Source organism: Salmo salar, chromosome 17, assembly GCF_965601325.2.
Source record: "Salmo salar chromosome 17, fSalSal1, whole genome shotgun sequence".
NCBI classification, from domain to species: domain Eukaryota; kingdom Metazoa; phylum Chordata; class Actinopteri; order Salmoniformes; family Salmonidae; genus Salmo; species Salmo salar.
This window is the reverse complement of record NC_138307.1, coordinates 27,752,960-27,776,570: the sequence shown is the minus strand read 5'-3', so window position 1 is coordinate 27,776,570 and position 23,611 is coordinate 27,752,960. Positions and strand designations below refer to the sequence as shown.

The 23,611-nt window shown below is 43.4% G+C and overlaps 1 protein-coding gene across 2 annotated transcripts in view; it reads right to left on the bottom strand.

Moving 5' to 3' along the window:
- Positions 1-23,611, bottom strand: part of LOC106600438 (cyclin-dependent kinase-like 5) — a 204,851-nt gene that overhangs the window by 44,578 nt on the left and 136,662 nt on the right. For both annotated transcript variants that reach the window (XM_045699510.2, XM_082963716.1), the window contains exon 3: positions 20,512-20,546. In XM_045699510.2, coding sequence (XP_045555466.1) covers positions 20,512-20,546 — 35 coding nt within the window. The remainder of the gene's footprint in view (positions 1-20,511; positions 20,547-23,611) is intronic.

The window sequence follows — 23,611 nt, the reverse complement described above, 5'->3', positions numbered from 1 at the left end:
TGTCAGAGAAATGTTATACAGGTTAGAGCCACAAACAGATGTAAGTTATCACTCTTCTAGGGATGGACATTTGACATTTTTTGACTGAGTACTCGCAGGATTTATTTTCGAGTACTCAAGTTTTTAGAACACAAGGCGCACAGTGGAAAAAACGTGTGTATTTATCTATATCCCAACAGTACGCAACCATGTCCCGTTCATCACAACCATTACAGATAACTCATTCTAACTGATAAATTGCCCCAAATATATTCAGTCAATAAAAAAAGCAAGTGCCAATTTATTAAAACCGTAATATCAACTGGTTATATTATATCATGGAACACAATCTGTAATACCAGCTGGTTATATTATATCATGGAACACAATCTGTAATATCAACTGGTTATATTATATCATGGAACACAATCTGTAATGTCAACTGGTTATATTATATCATGGAACACAATCTGTAATGTCAACTGGTTATATTATATCATGGAACACAATCTGTAATGTCAACTGGTTATATTATATCATGGAACACAATCTTAAAAAAGGTCGTAACCTCAGCAGTGGTGCGTTCATAGAAGTCAATGGCTGTGCAATGGCATAGCCTCATTTTGTTCATTTAGAACCAAAACTTTTCCAGTGTGAAGTGATGCGCATCTCGAGTCTGAAACAGGTACTCTCAAAGAGAGATCATTTGAAACAGGGCTCAATTTGGTGAGTTGACAGATCATTTTTTTCAGGGTTACAAACCAATATCTGTATTTTTTACAAATTTTTTACAGACGTTTGATTTAGTTTATTCCCTAAAACTGACGTAATTTGGTAAGGAATGTAGCTTGTGTATCCCATCAGTTTGTCACTTGTGCTCTCTCTCCGGCCTCGAGGTCACCAGGCTGCTCGTTATGGCGCACACCTGACACCATCGTTACGCGCACCTGCGTGTCATCAGACCCACCTGGCCTCCATCACCTCTCTGATTACCTTCCCTATATCTGTCACTCCATTTGGTTCCTTCCCCAGGTGTTATTGTTTCTGTTTTTGTTTCATATCTGACCGTTGTTCGTGTTTCTTGTTTTGTATTATATTTTCCTTTATTTATTCAATGATTCACTCCCTGAACTTGCTTCCCAACTCCCAGCGCACACGTTACACAGTTAGATATGTTTTACAGCCATTTATTTCTGTAGGCCTAACGGGAGCTTGTGTGTAGACACGGAGGGGAAAGGGAATTTAGTGAGAAGAACTGTATGATTCTTGGCTTGGTTTCTTATTTGTTATGCCCCGCAAATACACAAGTACAATGGAACATCAGAGTAAAAGCAAATTAACGTTGTCTTCAGGACAAAAATGAATTTTCTTTCACAAATAAACATGTATTTGCCTGTTCGGGCAGTCACAAAGCACATTCCACATAATAGCTTAACAGTATTTAAAAAAAATATATATATATATATATATGGTTAAAGATAGAGTTGTGACATCCGTTCAGCACTCATGTCCATCCCTAGTAACCAATAGATGGAGTTGTGACGTCCATTTGAGTACTCATGGCCATCCCTAGTAACCAATAGATGGAGTTGTGACCTCCGTTCAGTACTCATGGCCATCCCTAGTAACCAATAGATGGAGTTGTGACGTCCGTTCAGTACTCATGGCCATCCCTAGTAACCAATAGATGGAGTTGTGACGTCCGTTCAGTACTCATGGCTATCCCTAGTAACCAATAGATGGAGTTGTGACGTCCGTTCAGCACTCATGTCCATCCCTAGTAACCAATAGATGGAGTTGTGACGTCCATTTGAGTACTCATGGCCATCCCTAGTAACCAATAGATGGAGTTGTGACCTCCGTTCAGTACTCATGGCCATCCCTAGTAACCAATAGATGGAGTTGTGACGTCCGTTCAGTACTCATGGCCATCCCTAGTAACCAATAGATGGAGTTGTGACGTCCGTTCAGTACTCATGGCCATCCCTAGTAACCAATAGATGGAGTTGTGACGTCCGTTCAGTACTCATGGCCATCCCTAGTAACCAATAGATGGAGTTGTGACGTCCGTTCAGTACTCATGGCCATCCCTAGTAACCAATAGATGGAGTTGTGACGTCCGTTCAGTGCTCATGGCCATCCCTAGTAACCAATAGATGGAGTTGTGACGTCCATTTGAGTACTCATGGCCATCCCTAGTAACCAATAGATGGAGTTGTGACCTCCGTTCAGTACTCATGGCCATCCCTAGTAACCAATAGATGGAGTTGTGACGTCCGTTCAGTACTCATGGCCATCCCTAGTAACCAATAGATGGAGTTGTGACGTCCGTTCAGTACTCATGGCTATCCCTAGTAACCAATAGATGGAGTTGTGACGTCCGTTCAGCACTCATGTCCATCCCTAGTAACCAATAGATGGAGTTGTGACGTCCATTTGAGTACTCATGGCCATCCCTAGTAACCAATAGATGGAGTTGTGACCTCCGTTCAGTACTCATGGCCATCCCTAGTAACCAAAAGATGGAGTTGTGACGTCCGTTCAGTACTCATGGCCATCCCTAGTAACCAATAGATGGAGTTGTGACGTCCGTTCAGTACTCATGGCCATCCCTAGTAACGAATAGATGGAGTTGTGACGTCCGTTCAGTACTCATGGCCATCCCTAGTAACCAATAGATGGAGTTGTGACGTCCGTTCAGTACTCATGGCCATCCCTAGTAACCAATAGATGGAGTTGTGACGTCAGTTCAGTGCTCATGGCCATCCCTAGTAACAAATAGATGGAGTTGTGATGTCCATTCGAGTACTCATGGCCATCCCTAGTAACCAATAGATGAAGTTGTGATCTCCGTTCAGTACTCATGGCCATCCCTAGTAACCAATAGATGGAGTTGTGACGCCCGTTCAGTACTCATGGCCATCCCTAGTAACCAATAGATGGAGTTGTGATCTCCGTTCAGTGCTCATGGCCATCCCTAGTAACCAATAGATGAAGTTGTGACGCCTGTTCAGTACTCATGGCCATCCCTAGTAACCAATAGATGGAGTTGTGATCTCCGTTCAGTACTCATGGCCATCCCTAGTAACCAATAGATGGAGTTGTGACGTCCATTCGAGTACTCATGGCCATCCCTAGTAACCAATAGATGGAGTTGTGACCTCCGTTCAGTGCTCATGGCCATCCCTAGTAACCAATAGATGGAGTTGTGACGTCCATTTGAGTACTCATGGCCATCCCTAGTAACCAATAGATGGAGTTGTGACCTCCGTTCAGTACTCATGGCCATCCCTAGTAACCAATAGATGGAGTTGTGACGTCCGTTCAGTACTCATGGCCATCCCTAGTAACCAATAGATGGAGTTGTGACGTCCGTTCAGTACTCATGGCCATCCCTAGTAACCAATAGATGGAGTTGTGACGTCCGTTCAGTACTCATGGCCATCCCTAGTAACCAATAGATGGAGTTGTGACGTCCGTTCAGTACTCATGGCCATCCCTAGTAACCAATAGATGGAGTTGTGACGTCCGTTCAGTGCTCATGGCCATCCCTAGTAACAAATAGATGGAGTTGTGATGTCCATTCGAGTACTCATGGCCATCCCTAGTAACCAATAGATGAAGTTGTGATCTCCGTTCAGTACTCATGGCCATCCCTAGTAACCAATAGATGGAGTTGTGACGCCCGTTCAGTACTCATGGCCATCCCTAGTAACCAATAGATGGAGTTGTGATCTCCGTTCAGTGCTCATGGCCATCCCTAGTAACCAATAGATGAAGTTGTGACGCCTGTTCAGTACTCATGGCCATCCCTAGTAACCAATAGATGGAGTTGTGATCTCCGTTCAGTACTCATGGCCATCCCTAGTAACCAATAGATGGAGTTGTGACGTCCATTCGAGTACTCATGGCCATCCCTAGTAACCAATAGATGGAGTTGTGACCTCCGTTCAGTGCTCATGGCCATCCCTAGTAACCAATAGATGGAGTTGTGACCTCCGTTCAGTACTCATGGCCATCCCTAGTAACCAATAGATGGAGTTGTGACGTCCGTTCAGTGCTCATGGCCATCCCTAGTAACCAATAGATGGAGTTTTGACGCCCGTTCAGTACTCATGGCCATCCCTAGTAACCAATAGATGGAGTTGTGATCTCCGTTCAGTACTCATGGCCATCCCTAGTAACCAATAGATGGAGTTGTGATGCCCGTTCAGTACTCATGGCCATCCCTAGTAACCAATAGATGGAGTTGTGACCTCCGTTCAGTACTCATGGCCATCCCTAGTAACCAATAGATGGAGTTGTGACGTCCGTTCAGTACTCATGGCCATCCCTAGTAACCAATAGATGGAGTTGTGACGTCCGTTCAGTACTCATGGCCATCCCTAGTAACCAATAGATGAAGTTGTGATCTCCGTTCAGTACTCATGGCCATCCCTAGTAACCAATAGATGGAGTTGTGACGTCCGTTCAGTACTCATGGCCATCCCTAGTAACCAATAGATGGAGTTGTGACGTCCGTTCAGTACTCATGGCATCCCTAGTAACCAATAGATGGAGTTGTGACGCCCGTTCAGTACTCATGGCCATCCCTAGTAACCAATAGATGGAGTTGTGATCTCCGTTCAGTGCTCATGGCCATCCCTAGTAACCAATAGATGGAGTTGTGGCGTCCGTTCAGTACTCATGGCCATCCCTAGTAACCAATAGATGGAGTTGTGATCTCCGTTCAGTACTCATGGCCATCCCTAGTAACCAATAGATGGAGTTGTTACCTCCGTTCAGTGCTCATGGCCATCCCTAGTAACAAATAGATGGAGTTGTGACGTCCATTCGAGTACTCATGGCCATCCCTAGTAACCAATAGATGAAGTTGTGACGCCTGTTCAGTACTCATGGCCATCCCTAGTAACCAATAGATGGAGTTGTGACGCCCGTTCAGTACTCATGGCCATCCCTAGTAACCAATAGAGGGAGTTTTGACGCCCGTTCAGTACTCATGGCATTCCCTAGTAACCAATAGATGGAGTTGTGACGTCCATTCGAGTACTCATGGCCATCCCTAGTAACCAATAGATGGAGTTGTGACCTCCGTTCAGTGCTCATGGCCATCCCTAGTAACCAATAGATGGAGTTGTGAACTCCGTTCAGTACTCATGGCCATCCCTAGTAACCAATAGATGGAGTTGTGACCTCCGTTCAGTGCTCATGGCCATCCCTAGTAACCAATAGATGGAGTTGTGACCTCCGTTCAGTGCTCATGGCCATCCCTAGTAACCAATAGATGGAGTTGTGACCTCCGTTCAGTACTCATGGCCATCCCTAGTAACCAATAGATGGAGTTGTGACCTCCGTTCAGTACTCATGGCCATCCCTAGTAACCAATAGATGGAGTTGTGACGTCCGTTCAGTGCTCATGGCCATCCCTAGTAACCAATAGATGAAGTTGTGACGTCCGTTCAGTACTCATGGCCATCCCTAGTAACCAATAGATGAAGTTGTGACGCCTGTTCAGTACTCATGGACATCCCTAGTAACCAATAGATGGAGTTGTGATCTCCGTTCAGTACTCATGGCCATCCATAGTAACCAATAGATGGAGTTTTGACGCCCGTTCAGTACTCATGGCCATCCCTAGTAACCAATAGATGGAGTTGTGACGTCCATTCGAGTACTCATGGCCATCCCTAGTAACCAATAGATGGAGTTGTGACCCCCGTTCAGTACTCATGGCCATCCCTAGTAACCAATAGATGTAGTTGTGACCTCCGTTCAGTACTCATGGCCATCCCTAGTAACCAATAGATGGAGTTGTGACGTCCGTTCAGTACTCATGGCCATCCCTAGTAACCAATAGATGGAGTTGTGACATCCGTTCAGTACTCATGGCAATCCCTAGTAACCAATAGATGGAGTTGTGACGCCCGTTCAGTACTCATGGCCATCCCTAGTAACCAATAGATGGAGTTGTGACGCCTGTTCAGTACTCATGGCCCTCCCTAGTAACCAATAGATGGAGTTGTGACGCACGTTCAGTACTCATGGCCATCCCTAGTAACAAATAGATGGAGTTGTGATCTCCGTTCAGTGCTCATGGCCATCCCTAGTAACCAATAGATGGAGTTGTGGCGTCCGTTCAGTATTCATGGCCATCCCTAGTAACCAATAGATGGAGTTGTGATCTCCGTTCAGTACTCATGGCCATCCCTAGTAACCAATAGATGGAGTTGTGACCTCCGTTCAGTGCTCATGGCCATCCCTAGTAACAAATAGATGGAGTTGTGACGTCCATTCGAGTACTCATGGCCATCCCTAGTAACCAATAGATGAAGTTGTGACGCCTGTTCAGTACTCATGGCCATCCCTAGTAACCAATAGATGGAGTTGTGACGCCCGTTCAGTACTCATGGCCATCCCTAGTAACCAATAGATGAAGTTGTGACGTCCGTTCAGTACTCATGGCCATCCCTAGTAACCAATAGAGGGAGTGTTGACGCCCGTTCAGTACTCATGGCCATCCCTAGTAACCAATAGATGGAGTTGTGACGTCCTTTCGAGTACTCATGGCCATCCCTAGTAACCAATAGATGGAGTTGTGACCTCCGTTCAGTACTCATGGCCATCCCTAGTAAGAAATAGATGGAGTTGTGACGTCCATTCGAGTACTCATGGCCATCCCTAGTAACCAATAGATGGAGTTGTGACCTCCGTTCAGTGCTCATGGCCATCCCTAGTAACCAATAGATGGAGTTGTGACCTCCGTTCAGTACTCATTGCCATCCCTAGTAACCAATAGATGGAGTTGTGACCTCCGTTCAGTGCTCATGGCCATCCCTAGTAACCAATAGATGGAGTTGTGACCTCCGTTCAGTACTCATGGCCATCCCTAGTAACCAATAGATGGAGTTGTGATCTCCGTTCAGTACTCATGGCCATCCCTAGTAACCAATAGATGGAGTTGTGATCTCCGTTCAGTACTCATGGCCATCCCTAGTAACCAATAGATGAAGTTGTGACGTCCGTTCAGTACTCATGGCCATCCCTAGTAACCAATAGATGGAGTTGTGACCTCCGTTCAGTACTCATGGCCATCCCTAGTAAGAAATAGATGGAGTTGTGACGTCCATTCGAGTACTCATGGCCATCCCTAGTAACCAATAGATGGAGTTTTGACGCCCGTTCAGTACTCATGGCCATCCCTAGTAACCAATAGATGGAGTTGTGACGTCCATTCGAGTACTCATGGCCATCCCTAGTAACCAATAGATGGAGTTTTGACGTCCGTTCAGTACTCATGGCCATCCCTAGTAACAAATAGATGTAGTTGTGACGTCCATTCGAGTACTCATGGCCATCCCTAGTAACCAATAGATGGAGTTTTGACGCCCGTTCAGTACTCATGGCCATCCCTAGTAACCAATAGATGGAGTTGTGACATCCATTCGAGTACTCATGGCCATCCCTAGTAACCAATAGATGGAGTTGTGACCTCCGTTCAGTGCTCATGGCCATCCCTAGTAACCAATAGATGGAGTTGTGACGTCCGTTCAGTACTCATGGCCATCCCTAGTAACCAATAGATGGAGTTGTGATCTCCGTTCAGTACTCATGGCCATCCCTAGTAACCAATAGATGGAGTTGTGACGTCCATTCAGGTACTCATGGCCATCCCTAGTAACCAATAGATGGAATTGTGACCTCCGTTCAGTGCTCATGGCCATCCCTAGTAACCAATAGATGGAGTTGTGACCTCCGTTCAGTACTCATGGCCATCCCTAGTAACCAATAGATGGAGTTGTGACGTCCGTTCAGTGCTCATGGCCATCCCTAGTAACCAATAGATGGAGTTGTGACGTCCGTTCAGTACTCATGGCCATCCCTAGTAACCAATAGATGGAGTTGTGACGTCCGTTCAGTACTCATGGCCATCCCTAGTAACCAATAGATGGAGTTGTGTCCTCCGTTCAGTACTCATGGCCATCCCTAGTAACCAATAGATGGAGTTGTGATCTCCGTTCAGTACTCATGGCCATCCCTAGTAACCAATAGATGGAGTTGTGACGTCCGTTCAGTACTCATGGCCATCCCTAGTAACCAATAGATGGAGTTGTGACGTCCGTTCAGTGCTCATGGCCATCCCTAGTAACAAATAGATGGAGTTGTGACGTCCATTCGAGTACTCATGGCCATCCCTAGTAACCAATAGATGGAGTTGTGACCTCCGTTCAGTGCTCATGGCCATCCCTAGTAACCAATAGATGGAGTTGTGACGCCCGTTCAGTACTCATGGCCATCCCTAGTAACCAATAGATGGAGTTGTGACGTCCATTCGAGTACTCATGGCCATCCCTAGTAACCAATAGATGGAGTTGTGACCTCCGTTCAGTACTCATGGCCATCCCTAGTAACCAATAGATGGAGTTGTGACGTCCATTCGAGTACTCATGGCCATCCCTAGTAACCAATAGATGGAGTTGTGACCTCCGTTCAGTACTCATGGCCATCCCTAGTAACCAATAGATGGAGTTGTGACGTCCGTTCAGTACTCATGGCCATCCCTAGTAACCAATAGATGGAGTTGTGATCTCCGTTCAGTACTCATGGCCATCCCTAGTAACCAATAGATGGAGTTGTGACGTCCGTTCAGTACTCATGGCCATCCCTAGAAACCAATAGATGGAGTTGTGACCTCCGTTCAGTGCTCATGGCCATCCCTAGTAACCAATAGATGAAGTTGTGACCTCCGTTCAGTGCTCATGGCCATCCATAGTAACCAATAGATGGAGTTGTGACCTCCGTTCAGTACTCATGGCCATCCCTAGTAAGAAATAGATGGAGTTGTGACGTCCATTCGAGTACTCATGGCCATCCCTAGTAACCAATAGATGGAGTTTTGACGCCCGTTCAGTACTCATGGCCATTCCTAGTAACCAATAGATGGAGTTGTGACGTCCATTCGAGTACTCATGGCCATCCCTAGTAACCAATAGATGGAGTTGTGACGTCCGTTCAGTACTCATGGCCATGCCTTGTAACCAATAGATGGAGTTGTGATCTCCGTTCAGTACTCATGGCCATCCCTAGTAACCAATAGATGGAGTTGTGACGTCCGTTCAGTACTCATGGCCATCCCTAGTAACCAATAGATGGAGTTGTGACCTCCGTTCAGTACTCATGGCCATCCCTAGTAAGAAATAGATGGAGTTGTGACGTCCATTCGAGTACTCATGGCCATCCCTAGTAACCAATAGATGGAGTTTTGACGCCCGTTCAGTACTCATGGCCATCCCTAGTAACCAATAGATGGAGTTGTGACGTTCATTCGAGTACTCATGGCCATCCCTAGTAACCAATAGATGGAGTTGTGACGTCCGTTCAGTACTCATGGCCATCCCTAGTAACCAATAGATGGAGTTGTGACGTCCGTTCAGTGCTCATGGCCATCCCTAGTAACAAATAGATGGAGTTGTGACGTCCATTCGAGTACTCATGGCCATCCCTAGTAACCAATAGATGGAGTTGTGACCTCCGTTCAGTGCTCATGGCCATCCCTAGTAACCAATAGATGGAGTTGTGACGCCCGTTCAGTACTCATGGCCATCCCTAGTAACCAATAGATGGAGTTGTGACGTCCATTCGAGTACTCATGGCCATCCCTAGTAACCAATAGATGGAGTTGTGACCTCCGTTCAGTACTCATGGCCATCCCTAGTAACCAATAGATGGAGTTGTGACGTCCATTCGAGTACTCATGGCCATCCCTAGTAACCAATAGATGGAGTTGTGACCTCCGTTCAGTACTCATGGCCATCCCTAGTAACCAATAGATGGAGTTGTGACGTCCGTTCAGTACTCATGGCCATCCCTAGTAACCAATAGATGGAGTTGTGATCTCCGTTCAGTACTCATGGCCATCCCTAGTAACCAATAGATGGAGTTGTGACGTCCGTTCAGTACTCATGGCCATCCCTAGTAACCAATAGATGGAGTTGTGACCTCCGTTCAGTGCTCATGGCCATCCCTAGTAACCAATAGATGAAGTTGTGACCTCCGTTCAGTGCTCATGGCCATCCATAGTAACCAATAGATGGAGTTGTGACCTCCGTTCAGTACTCATGGCCATCCCTAGTAAGAAATAGATGGAGTTGTGACGTCCATTCGAGTACTCATGGCCATCCCTAGTAACCAATAGATGGAGTTTTGACCCCCGTTCAGTACTCATGGCCATCCCTAGTAACCAATAGATGGAGTTGTGACGTCCATTCGAGTACTCATGGCCATCCCTAGTAACCAATAGATGGAGTTGTGACGTCCGTTCAGTACTCATGGCCATGCCTTGTAACCAATAGATGGAGTTGTGATCTCCGTTCAGTACTCATGGCCATCCCTAGTAACCAATAGATGGAGTTGTGACGTCCGTTCAGTACTCATGGCCATCCCTAGTAACCAATAGATGGAGTTGTGACCTCCGTTCAGTACTCATGGCCATCCCTAGTAAGAAATAGATGGAGTTGTGACGTCCATTCGAGTACTCATGGCCATCCCTAGTAACCAATAGATGGAGTTTTGACGCCCGTTCAGTACTCATGGCCATCCCTAGTAACCAATAGATGGAGTTGTGACGTTCATTCGAGTACTCATGGCCATCCCTAGTAACCAATAGATGGAGTTGTGACCTCCGTTCAGTGCTCATGGCCATCCCTAGTAACCAATAGATGGAGTTGTGACCTCCGTTCAGTGCTCATGGCCATCCCTAGTAACCAATAGATGAAGTTGTGACCTCCGTTCAGTGCTCATGGCCATCCATAGTAACCAATAGATGGAGTTGTGACCTCCGTTCAGTACTCATGGCCATCCCTAGTAAGAAATAGATGGAGTTGTGACGTCCATTCGAGTACTCATGGCCATCCCTAGTAACCAATAGATGGAGTTTTGACGCCCGTTCAGTACTCATGGCCATCCCTAGTAACCAATAGATGGAGTTGTGACGTCCATTCGAGTACTCATGGCCATCCCTAGTAACCAATAGATAGAGTTGTGACGTCCGTTCAGTACTCATGGCCATGCCTAGTAACCAATAGATGGAGTTGTGATCTCCGTTCAGTACTCATGGCCATCCCTAGTAACCAATAGATGGAGTTGTGACGTCCGTTCAGTACTCATGGCCATCCCTAGTAACCAATAGATGGAGTTGTGACCTCCGTTCAGTACTCATGGCCATCCCTAGTAAGAAATAGATGGAGTTGTGACGTCCATTCGAGTACTCATGGCCATCCCTAGTAACCAATAGATGGAGTTTTGACGCCCGTTCAGTACTCATGGCCATCCCTAGTAACCAATAGATGGAGTTGTGACGTTCATTCGAGTACTCATGGCCATCCCTAGTAACCAATAGATGGAGTTGTGACCTCCGTTCAGTGCTCATGGCCATCCCTAGTAACCAATAGATGCCATAACAGTTCTGTCAGAGAAATGCAGGTTAGAGACACAAACAAATCCAAGTTATCACTGTTTAAACTCCTTGAACTGAGCTGCCTGGGCCTCTATAGCTTCACCCTGGATGTCAGTCAGTACTACAGTGGGGACTACAGTGCAACGAGGCCTGGCAGAACAAATCCAATGTGCCCTCATCCATTCACCCGTCCCCTGCCTGCCTGACTGTCTTCCTAAGCCCCTCCCCAGGAAAAGATCACACTGCTACACTACAGGATAACACAGGGACTATTAGACTACAGTGCTACACTACAAAATAACACAGGGACTATTAGACTACACTGCTACACTACAGGATAACACAGGGACTATTAGACTACACTGCTACACTACAGGATAACACAGGGACTATTAGACTACACTGCTACACTACAGGATAACACAGGCACTATTAGACTACACTGCTACACTACAGGATAACACAGGGACTATTAGACTACACTGCTACACTACAGGATAACACAGGGACTATTAGACTACACTGCTACACTACAGGATAACACAGGGACTATTAGACTACACTGCTACACTACAGGATAACACAGGGACTATTAGACTACACTGCTACACTACAGGATAACACAGGGACTATTAGACTACACTGCTACACTACAGGATAACACAGGGACTATTAGACTACACTGCTACACTACAGGATAACACAGGGACTATTAGACTACACTACTACACTACAGGATAACACAGGGACTATTAGACTACACTGCTACACTACAAAATAACACAGGACGACACTAGCCAGTAACTCCACCTCCTACAGTTTTCTTCATAAGGACACTAGCCAGTAACTCCACCTCCTACAGTTCTCTTCATAAGGACACTAGCCAGTAACTCCACCTCCTACAGTTCTCTTCATAAGGACACTAGCCAGTACCTCCACCTCCTACAGTTCTCTTCATAAGGACACTAACCAGTAACTCCACCTCCTACAGTTCTCTTCATAAGGACACTAGCCAGTAACTCCACCTCCTACAGTTCTCTTCATAAGGACACTAGCCAGTAACTCCACCTCCTACAGTTCTCTTCATAAGGACACTAGCCAGTACCTCCACCTCCTACAGTTCTCTTCATAAGGACGCTAGCCAGTAACTCCACCTCCTACAGTTCTCTTCATAAGGACACTAGCCAGTAACTCCACCTCCTACAGTTCTCTTCATAAGGACACTAGCCAGTACCTCCACCTCCTACAGTTCTCTTCATAAGGACACTAGCCAGTACCTCCACCTCCTACAGTTCTCTTCATAAGGACACTAGCCAGTAACTCCACCTACAGTTCTCTTCATAAGGACAGCCAGTAACCACACCCCCTCACAAAGATCAAAAGTGCAACAAGTAAGTTAGCCGTTGTTCAGAACGTGTGACTAGCAAGTGAAGCATAACATTAGTCATGTTGTGTCTGCAGTCACTCCAAACGTATTTTTTATTTATTTAACTAGGCAAGTCAGTTAAGAACAAATTCTTACTTACAATGACAGCAGGTTAACTGCCTTGTTCAAGAGCAGAACAACCGATTTTTACCTTGTCAGCTCTAACCACTAGGCTACCTGCGCCCCAGTCTTCCTCAGAATGGATGGTGAAGTGAAACATAGGCTAATTCAACTACAAATTATTTTCAGCCCCCATACAAGAAAGGACGTGTTTGCTATGAGTTGTGAGCTGAAAGCCATGCCCAGAGTTGAGTTTGGTTTGGGGGAGCTGGAGCACAAGCACAAGTGTCCACAGCTGTGCCCAACTGTGCAAACAGAAACGCGTCTGGGAAAGAAAAGACAAATGAAAAGATGCAGTCTCTCTCTGCTGTCTCAAAATAGACCAGCCAGGAACAACACATGTAGATGACACAATCACAGGGAGGAGAGGAGAGCCCCTCCATCTCTCCGTTTCTCCATCCAAAGAAAGAATGAGAGAATGGTAAACAAACTTGAACAAAGTAAAATACCCTTTCATCAAGACAATGAATCTTTTAGAACATGTTTCAGATGAAACCTAACAGAATCACCTCAGTAGCTGAATCTTTTAGAACATGTTTCAGATGAAACCTAATAGAATTTAATGCTTGGTGAGAATTTATCATTTGTCAAAAGAATGTTTGGTCTCTTGATTGACAGGCTGACCAACCTACTGAGGTGATTCTGTTAGGTTTCATCTGAAACACGTTCTAAAAGATTCATCTACTGAGGTGATTCTGTTAGGTTTCATCTGAAACATGTTCTAAAAGATTCATCTACTGAGGTGATTCTGTTAGGTTTCATCTGAAACATGTTCTAAAAGATTCATCTACTGAGGTGATTCTGTTAGGTTTCATCTGAAACATGTTCTAAAAGATTCATCTACTGAGGTGATTCTGTTAGGTTTCATCTGAAACATGTTCTAAAAGATTCATCTACTGAGGTGATTCTGTTAGGTTTCATCTGAAACATGTTCTAAAAGATTCATCTACTGAGGTGATTCTGTTAGGTTTCATCTGAAACATGTTCTAAAAGATTCATCTACTGAGGTGATTCTGTTAGGTTTCATCTGAAACATCTTCTAAAAGATTCAGCTACTGAGGTGGGTGCTGTTCTGCATGATGGCTTTGACCAAGGCTGCATCCGAAATGGGACCCTATTCCCTATATAGTGCAATACATTTGACCAGGTCCTACATAGGGTCTGGTCAAAAGTAGGACACTATGTAGGGAATAGGGTCCCATTTCATATTCATATTCATCAGGATATTCATCAGGATTCAGGAAACCCCTTTCCACTAAAAAAGTTTCAGGCTAAAAATACACTTCATAACAGGATTTCTGAGAGGCTATTGGGGAACATTAGCATAATGGCAATAATTGAGATAAGAGGTAACTTGGACTGGAAAATATTTTCTGGGACATGGCCTGTATATTGCAGAGAAACTTTAGTGAACTTTTCATTCAAATGATTTAGCCTCATTGCAAATTAGTCCAGATATTATGATTTTATTATGATTCTGACTTGAATAGTTAATTTAATTCAATTAGTAAATCATTTCCCAACCTCTGAATGGAGGTGTCTGCCTACTAAAACTATTGCAAGCTTCTAAAATGGCACCCTATTCTCTATTTGGTGCACTACTTTAGACCAGATCCCTATGGGCCCTATGAGCCCTGGTCAAAAGTAGCGCACTATATACGGAATAGGGTGCCATTTGGGACGCACTATATTAACTTTTCCCCTTGCTCCAAATAGTTTCTCCCCAGGCCTGATCAACTGACCAACTAAGAGATGATCAATACAGGTTTGGCTGTAGCCTAACTAATCAATATGATGCGGAGTTGATGATGTCAACGGTTAAAGGTCCACGTTACCAACACTGCTACTGATTGACCTTGGTTCTGTTGCTCTGCCCTGCCCTGGACTACTATCAATAAACTACAAGGTTCTGTTGCTCTGCCCTGGACTACTATCAATAAACTACAAGGTTCTGTTGCTCTGCCCTGGACAACTATCAATAAACTACAAGGTTCTGTTGCTCTGCCCTGCCCTGGACTACTATCAATAAACTACAAGGTTCTGTTGCTCTGCCCTGCCCTGGACTACTATCAATAAACTACAAGGTTCTGTTGCTCTGCCCTGCCCTGGACTACTATCAATAAACTACAAGGTTCTGTTGCTCTGCCCTGCCCTGGACTACTATCAATAAACTACAAGGTTCCGTTGCTCTGCCCTGCCCTGGACAACTATCAATAAACTACAAGGTTCTGTTGCTCTGCCCTGCCCTGGACTACTATCAATAAACTACAAGGTTCTGTTGCCCTGCCCTGGACTACTATCAATAAACTACAAGGTTATGTTGCTGTGCCCTGGACTACTATCAATAAACTGCAAGGTTCTGTTGCTCTGCCCTGCCCTGGACAACTATGAATAAACTACAAGGTTCTGTTGCTCTGCCCTGCCCTGGACTACTATCAATAAACTACAAGGTTCTGTTGCTCTGCCCTGCCCTGGACTAGTATCAATAAACTACAAGGTTCTGTTGCTCTGCCCTGCCCTGGACTACTATCAATAAACTACAAGGTTCTGTTGCCCTGCCCTGGACTACTATGAATAAACTACAAGGTTCTGTTGCTCTGCCCTGGACTACTATCAATAAACTACAAGGTTCTGTTGCTCTGCCCTGCCCTGGACTACTAACAATAAACTACAAGGTTCTGTTGCTCTGCCCTGCCCTGGACTACTATCAATAAACTACAAGGTTCTGTTGCTCTGCCCTGCCCTGGACTACTATCAATAAACTACAAGGTTCTGTTGCCCTGCCCTGGACTACTATCAATAAACTACAAGGTTCTGTTGCTCTGCCCTGGACTACTATCAATAAACTACACGTTTCTGTTGCTCTGCCCTGGACTACTATCAATAAACTACAAGGTTCTGTTGCTCTGCCCTGGACAACTATCAATAAACTACAAGGTTCTGTTGCTCTGCCCTGGACAACTATCAATAAACTACAAGGTTATGTTGCTCTGCCCTGGACAACTATCAATAAACTACATGTTTCTGTTGCTCTGCCCTGGACTACTATCAATAAACTACATGTTTCTGTTGCTCTGCCCTGGACTACTATCAATAAACTACATGTTTCTGTTGCTCTGCCCTGGACTACTATCAATAAACTACAAGGTTCTGTTGCTGTGCCCTGGACAACTATCAATAAACTAGAAGGTTATGTTGCTGTGCCCTGGACAACTATCAATAAACTAGAAGGTTTGTTGTGAGTTCAACATGATTTCCATGTAGTGAATCAGTAAGTTGATCCAATTGTTCCAAACTACACTGGGTTTTATGTCAGGGCCTAATCATCAGGTGTAGCCAACACTGGTGTAGCCAATTTCATGGGTAACCATTCAGGGAGAACACATATCACATCAAAATATGTCCCCGTGAATACAATGACCAAAAGTTGACTTTTGCACACCACACATTCCATCAAAGAAATAGATCAGCCCTGTATCAGATTCTGCCTGTCTATAGATCTCTGCAGGATTAATCTCTTTTAAAAACATGACGTCCTTTCATCAGAACCCACATACTGTAACGGGCATACAGTGCATTCAGACAGTATTCAGACCCCTTCACTTATTCCACATTTTGTTACGTTACAGCCTTATTCTAAAATGGATTAAATGGAAAAAAATGTTTTACAAACGTATAAAACATAAAAACTGAAATACCTTATTTACATAAGTATTCAGACCCTTTGCTATGAGACTCTAAATTGTGCTCAGGTGCATCCTCTTTCCATTGTATCATCCTTGAGATGTTTCTACAACTTCATTGGAGCCCACCTGTGGTAAATTCTATTGATTGGACATGATTTGGAAAGGCACACACCTGTCTATATAAGGACCCATTGTTGACAGTGCATGTCAGAGCAAAAACCAAGCCATGAGATTGAAGGAATTGTCCGTAGAGCTCTGAGACAGGATTGTGTTGAGGCAAAGATCTGGGGAAGCATTGAAGGCCCCCAAGAACACAGTGGCCTCCATCATTCTTAAATGGAAGAGGTTTGGAACCACCAAAACTCTTCCTAGAGCTGGCCGCCCTGCCAAACAACACCCAGCAATCGGGGGAGAAGGGCCTTTGTCAGGGAGGTGACCAAGAACCCGATGGTCACTCTGACAGAGCTCCAGAGTTCCTCTGTGGAAATGGGAGAACCTTCCAGAAGGACAACCATCTCTGCAGCACTCCACCAATCAGGTCTTTATGGTAGAGTGAGCAGACGGAAGCCACTCAATAAAAGGCACATGACAGCCCACTTGGAGTTTGGCAAAAGGCACCTTAAGGACTCTCAGACCATGAGAAACAAGATTTTATGGTCTGATGAAACCAAGATTGAACTCTTCGCTCTGAATACCAAGAGTCACGTCTGGAGGAAATCAGGCACCGCTCATCACCTAGCCATTACCATCCCTACGGTGAAGCATGGTGGTGGCAGCATCACGCTGTGGGGATGTTTTTCAGCGGCAGGGACTGGGAGACAAGTCAAGACCGAGGGAAAGATGAACGGACCAAAGTACAGAGATCCTTCATGAAAACCTGCTCTAGAGCGTTCAGGACCTCATACAGGGTCGAAGGTTCACCTTCCAACAGGACAACGACCCTAAGCACACAGCCAAGACAACGCAGGAGTGGCTTAGGGACAAGTCTCTGAATGTCCTTGATTGGCCCAGCCAGAGCACAGACTTGAACCCGATCCAACATCTCTGGAGAGACCTGAAAATAGCTGTGCAGCGACGCTCCCCAACCAATCTGACAGAGCTTGAGAGGATCTGCAGAGAAGAATGGGAGAAACTCCCCAAATACAGGTGTGCCAAGCTTGTAGCATTATACCCAAGAAGACCTGAGGCTGTAATTGCTGCCAAATGTGCTTCATCAAAGCACTGAGTAAAGGGTCTGAATACTTATGTAAATGTGATATTTAAAAAAACAAACATTTTATACATTTGAAAAAATGTATAAAAATCTGTATTTGCTTTGTCATTATGGGGTATTGTGGGTAGATTAATGAGAAAAAACAACTATTTCATCAATTTTAGAATTTTAGACCTTAAACTGTGCCCAGTGGGTAGTGACCAATATTTTGTTTCATTTCCTCCAGTTTTCCTCGGCAAAAATAGAGTAGGACTGAGTTTATCATATAAAATAGTGACTCATCTTTGCCAGAACAATAGTCTACCTGGCGATGTGATTGATCATGGTCATATTTAGACAGGCCTGGTTTGGGTGGCTTCTGGCTAGATGTCCAAATATAGCTGTAACATCACACTGCCTTCAATATTCTAAACAGTTTATCTGAATACTTTACTCCTCAGATGGCGCTGCTTTCCCCTCTTCTTCTAATAATAGCTCAATGAGTCTGTGCCGCGGTTGCGGCAAAACATTGTGTGCGTGCCCTTTTTTGTTTGCGCACATTCCCCCGAAAAGGTCTGTGCATGGCCTTGTTTACTATAGCCAACAGGTATAATGCATTATTACCTGTTATGAGCATGTATACCGTAAAGATGAAATATGTCATTTTTTGGGTGACCTGACTAAATTCACATAGAAATGTGTTTATATAAATCTGTCATTCTCAGTGAAATCAAGTCTAAGAAGCAGTAGATCTGTTCTATGTGCTCTATTTCTATACTTCCCATTCTTAAGTAAATTTTTTTTGCGTCTTTTACTTTCGATTTTGTACACCAGCTTCAAACAGCTGAAAATACAGTATTTTTGGTTATGGAAAATATATTTCACAGCTCTTTAGATGGTACAATGATTCTCTAAACTATACTTGCTTGTTCTGTCACATAAACTGAAATTAGGCAAACTATTCGAATTTTAGCAACCAGGAAAGCGGTTTCAGCATATTGCACCTTTAATAATGTCTTTGGGCTAGGGGGCAGTATTTTCACGTCCGGATGAAAAGCGTGCCCAGAGTAAACTGCCTGCTACTCAGGCCCAGAAGCTAGGATATGCATATTATTAGTATATTTGGATAGAAAACACTCTGAAGTTGCTAAAACTGTTTGAATGATGTCTGTGAGTATAACAGAACTCATATGGCAGGCGAAAACCTGAGAAAAATCCAACCAGGAAGTGGGAAATCTGAGGTTGTAGTTTTTCAAGTGATTGCCTATGCAATATCCAGTGTAAATGGGGTCAGATTGCACTTCCTAAGGCTTCCACTAGATGGCAACAGTCTTTAGAACGTCGTTTCAGGCTTCTATTGTGAAAGGGGAAGGAATAAGACCACTCACAGTAAGTGGCTCAGCTGAAAGCCATGAGTTGTTTATCGCGCGTGGCCTTGGGCGCGGGATCCGTTCTCTTTCCTTTCTAATGACAACGGAATTGTCTGGTTGGAATATTATTGAGATTTATAATAAAAACATCCTAAAGATTGATTAGAAACATCGTTTGACAAGTTTCTACGAACTTTAATGGAACTTTTTTGACTTTTCGTCTGGACTTTGTGCACTTGGATTAGTGAACTAAAAACGCGAACAAAAAGGAGGTATTTGGATATAAAGATGAACTTTATCGAACAAAACAAACATTTATTGTGGAACTGGGATTCCTGGGAGTGCATTCCGATGAAGATCATCAAAGGTAAGTGAATATTTATAACGCTATTTTTGACTTTTACTGACTCTGAAACATGGCGGGTATCTGTATGGCTTGTTTTGGTGGCTGAGCGCTGTACTCAGATTATCGCATGGTGTGCTTTCGCCGTAAAGCTTTTTTGAAATCTGACACAGCGGTTGCATTAAGGAGAAGTGTATCTTTAATCCTATGTATAACACTTGTATCTTTCATCAAAGTTTATGATGAGTATTTCTGTAAATTGATGTGGCTCTGCAAATTCACCGGATGTTTTGGAGGCAAAACATTACTGAACATAACGCGCCAATGTAAACTGAGATTTTTGGATATAAATATGAACTTTATCGAACAAAACATACATGTATTGTGTAACATGAAGTCCTATGAGTGCCATCTGACGAAGATCATCAAAGGTTAGTGATGAATTTTATCTCTATTTCTGCTTTTTGTGACTCCTCTCTTAGGCTGGAAAATGGCTGTATGTTTTTTTGTGACTAGGCGCTGACCTAACATAATCGCATGCTTTCGCCGTAAAGCCTTTTTGAAATTGGACACTGTGGTTGGATTAACAAGAAGTTTATCTTTAAAATGGTGTATAATACTTGTATGTTTGAGGAATTTTAATTATGAGATTTCTGTTGTTTGAATTTAGCGCCCTGCAATTTCACTGGGTGTTGTCAAATCAATCCCATTGCGGGAAGGGATCACTAAGAGGACCTTTAAGGATAAAGAGAACCTGTTATGAGCATGTATACCTTAAGGATGAAGAGAACCTGTTATGAGCATTTATACCTTAAGAATGAAGAGAACCTGTTATTAACATGTATACCTTAAGGAATAAGAGTAAAATGTTACTGTGTATTTTACATGAGACTTGAGGACCTGAAGAATCAACTGTGTGACAATGATTCCGTCATGGTCTTACCTTATGCCTGCACTTCAGGACTACTCCATAGGCTCCTGGAGAGAGAAGAGAGGAGAACGGTTAGTAACAGGGACTTATCCAAACATGAGTTATATTTGTATTAATGGTTCAGCTAAAAACGTTGGGAAATCCTACTATAAAGAGTTGATATTCTCTAAACAAGGTTTAGATGAGTGAACTGGAGCTCTGTATGTTCTGTGGTCATTCAAGGGTGAAGAAACGGTCTTGGGAGATGTCATGCACCTCAGCTCATGCCCACTTTATGCTCATCCATATTTCAAAGATGAAGACTTCAATTGTGAACCCTTCATTTGGCTTTCTGGCTTTGTTTTTTATTTATTTATATATAAAAAAATGTTGTTTACCCTTTTTCTCCCCAATTTTGTGATATCCAATTGGTAGTTACAGTCTTGTCTCATCGCTGCAACTCCCGTACGAACTCAGGAGAGCCGAAGGTCGAGGGCCGTGCGTCCTCCAAAACACAACCCGACCAAGCCGTACTGCTTCTTGACAAGCCAGCCACACCAATGTGTCAGAGGAAACACCCTGCCCCTTGCGACCGTGTCAGCGTGCATGCGCCCGGCTACAGGAGTTGCTAGAGAGCGATGGGACAAGGACATCCCTGCCAGCCAAACCCTCCACTAACCCAGACGACGCTGGGCCAATTGTGCACCGCCCCATAGGTCTCCCAGTCGCGGCTGGCTGCGACAGAGCCTGGACTCGAACCACGATCTCTAGTGGCACAGCTAGCACTGTGATGCAGTGCCTTAGACCGCAGCGCCACTTGGGAGGCCCACTGCTTTGTAGCATTCTGACAGATGCTGTCAGAGCAACATGATTCCTCCATTACCAACATGACATTACAACATGACCAGTCAGTCACTAGTCAGTTGATAGTCAGTGGATAGTCAGTGGATAGTCATTTTATAGTCAGTGGATAGTCATTTTATAGTCAGTGGATAGTCATTTTATAGTCAGTGGATAGTCAGTTTATAGTCAGTGGATAGTCAGTTTATAGTCAGTGGATAGTCAGTGGATAGTCAGTTTATAGTCAGTGGATAGTCAGTTTATAGTCAGTGGATAGTCAGTGGATAGTCAGTTTATAGTCAGTGGATAGTCAGTTTATAGTCAGTGGATAGTCAGTTTATAGTCAGTGGATAGTCAGTGAATAGTCAGTTTATAGTCAGTGGATAGTCAGTTTATAGTCAGTTTATAGTCAGTTTATAGTCAGTGGATAGTCAGTTTATAGTCAGTTTATAGTCAGTTGATAGTCAGTGGATAGTCAGTTTATAGTCAGTGGATAGTCAGTTTATAGTCAGTGGATAGTCAGTTTATAGTCAGTTTATAGTCAGTGGATAGTCAGTTTATAGTCAGTGGATAGTCAGTTTATAGTCAGTGGATAGTCAGTTTATAGTGAGTGGATAGTCAGTTTATAGTCAGTTTATAGTCAGTGGATAGTCAGTTTATAGTCAGTGGATAGTTGGTGGATAGTCAGTGGATAGTCAGTGGATAGTCAGTTTATAGTCAGTTTATAGTCAGTTTATAGTCAGTTTATAGTCAGTGGATAGTCAGTTTATAGTCAGTTTATAGTCAGTTTATAGTCAGTTGTTAGTCAGTTGATAGTCAGTGGATAGTCAGTGGATAGTCAGTTTATAGTCAGTTTATAGTCAGTTTATAGTCAGTGGATAGTCAGTGGATAGTCAGTTTATAGTCAGTTTATAGTCAGTTTATAGTCAGTTTATAGTCAGTTTATAGTCAGTGGATAGTCAGTTTATAGTCAGTTTATAGTCAGTTTATAGTCAGTTTATAGTCAGTGGATAGTCAGTTGATAGTCAGTGGATAGTCAGTGGATAGTCAGTTGATAGTCAGTGGATAGTCAGTTTATAGTCAGTTTATAGTCAGTTTATAGTCAGTGGATAGTCAGTTTATAGTCAGTTTATAGTCAGTGGATAGTCAGTTTATAGTCAGTGGATAGTCAGTGGATAGTCAGTTTATAGTCAGTTTATAGTCAGTGGATAGTCAGTTTATAGTCAGTGGATAGTCAGTATATAGTCAGTTTATAGTCAGTTTATAGTCAGTGGATAGTCAGTTTATAGTCAGTTTATAGTCAGTTTATAGTCAGTTGATAGTCAGTTGATAGTCAGTGGATAGTCAGTGGATAGTCAGTTTATAGTCAGTTTATAGTCAGTTTATAGTCAGTTTATAGTCAGTGGATAGTCAGTGGATAGTCAGTTTATAGTCAGTTTATAGTCAGTGGATAGTCAGTTTATAGTCAGTGGATAGTCAGTTTATAGTCAGTGGATAGTCAGTTTATAGTGAGTGGATAGTCAGTTTATAGTCAGTTTATAGTCAGTGGATAGTCAGTTTATAGTCAGTGGATAGTTGGTGGATAGTCAGTGGATAGTCAGTGGATAGTCAGTTTATAGTCAGTTTATAGTCAGTTTATAGTCAGTTTATAGTCAGTGGATAGTCAGTTTATAGTCAGTTTATAGTCAGTTTATAGTCAGTTGTTAGTCAGTTGATAGTCAGTGGATAGTCAGTGGATAGTCAGTTTATAGTCAGTTTATAGTCAGTTTATAGTCAGTTTATAGTCAGTGGATAGTCAGTGGATAGTCAGTTTATAGTCAGTTTATAGTCAGTTTATAGTCAGTTTATAGTCAGTGGATAGTCAGTTTATAGTCAGTTTATAGTCAGTTTATAGTCAGTTGATAGTCAGTTTATAGTCAGTGGATAGTCAGTTGATAGTCAGTGGATAGTCAGTGGATAGTCAGTTTATAGTCAGTGGATAGTCAGTTTATAGTCAGTTTATAGTCAGTTTATAGTCAGTTTATAGTCAGTGGATAGTCAGTTTATAGTCAGTTTATAGTCAGTTTATAGTCAGTTGATAGTCAGTTTATAGTCAGTGGATAGTCAGTTTATAGTGAGTGGAAAGTCAGTTTATAGTCAGTTTATAGTCAGTGGATAGTCAGTTTATAGTCAGTGGATAGTTGGTGGATAGTCAGTGGATAGTCAGTGGATAGTCAGTTTATAGTCAGTTTATAGTCAGTGGATAGTCAGTTTATAGTCAGTTTATAGTCAGTTTATAGTCAGTTGATAGTCA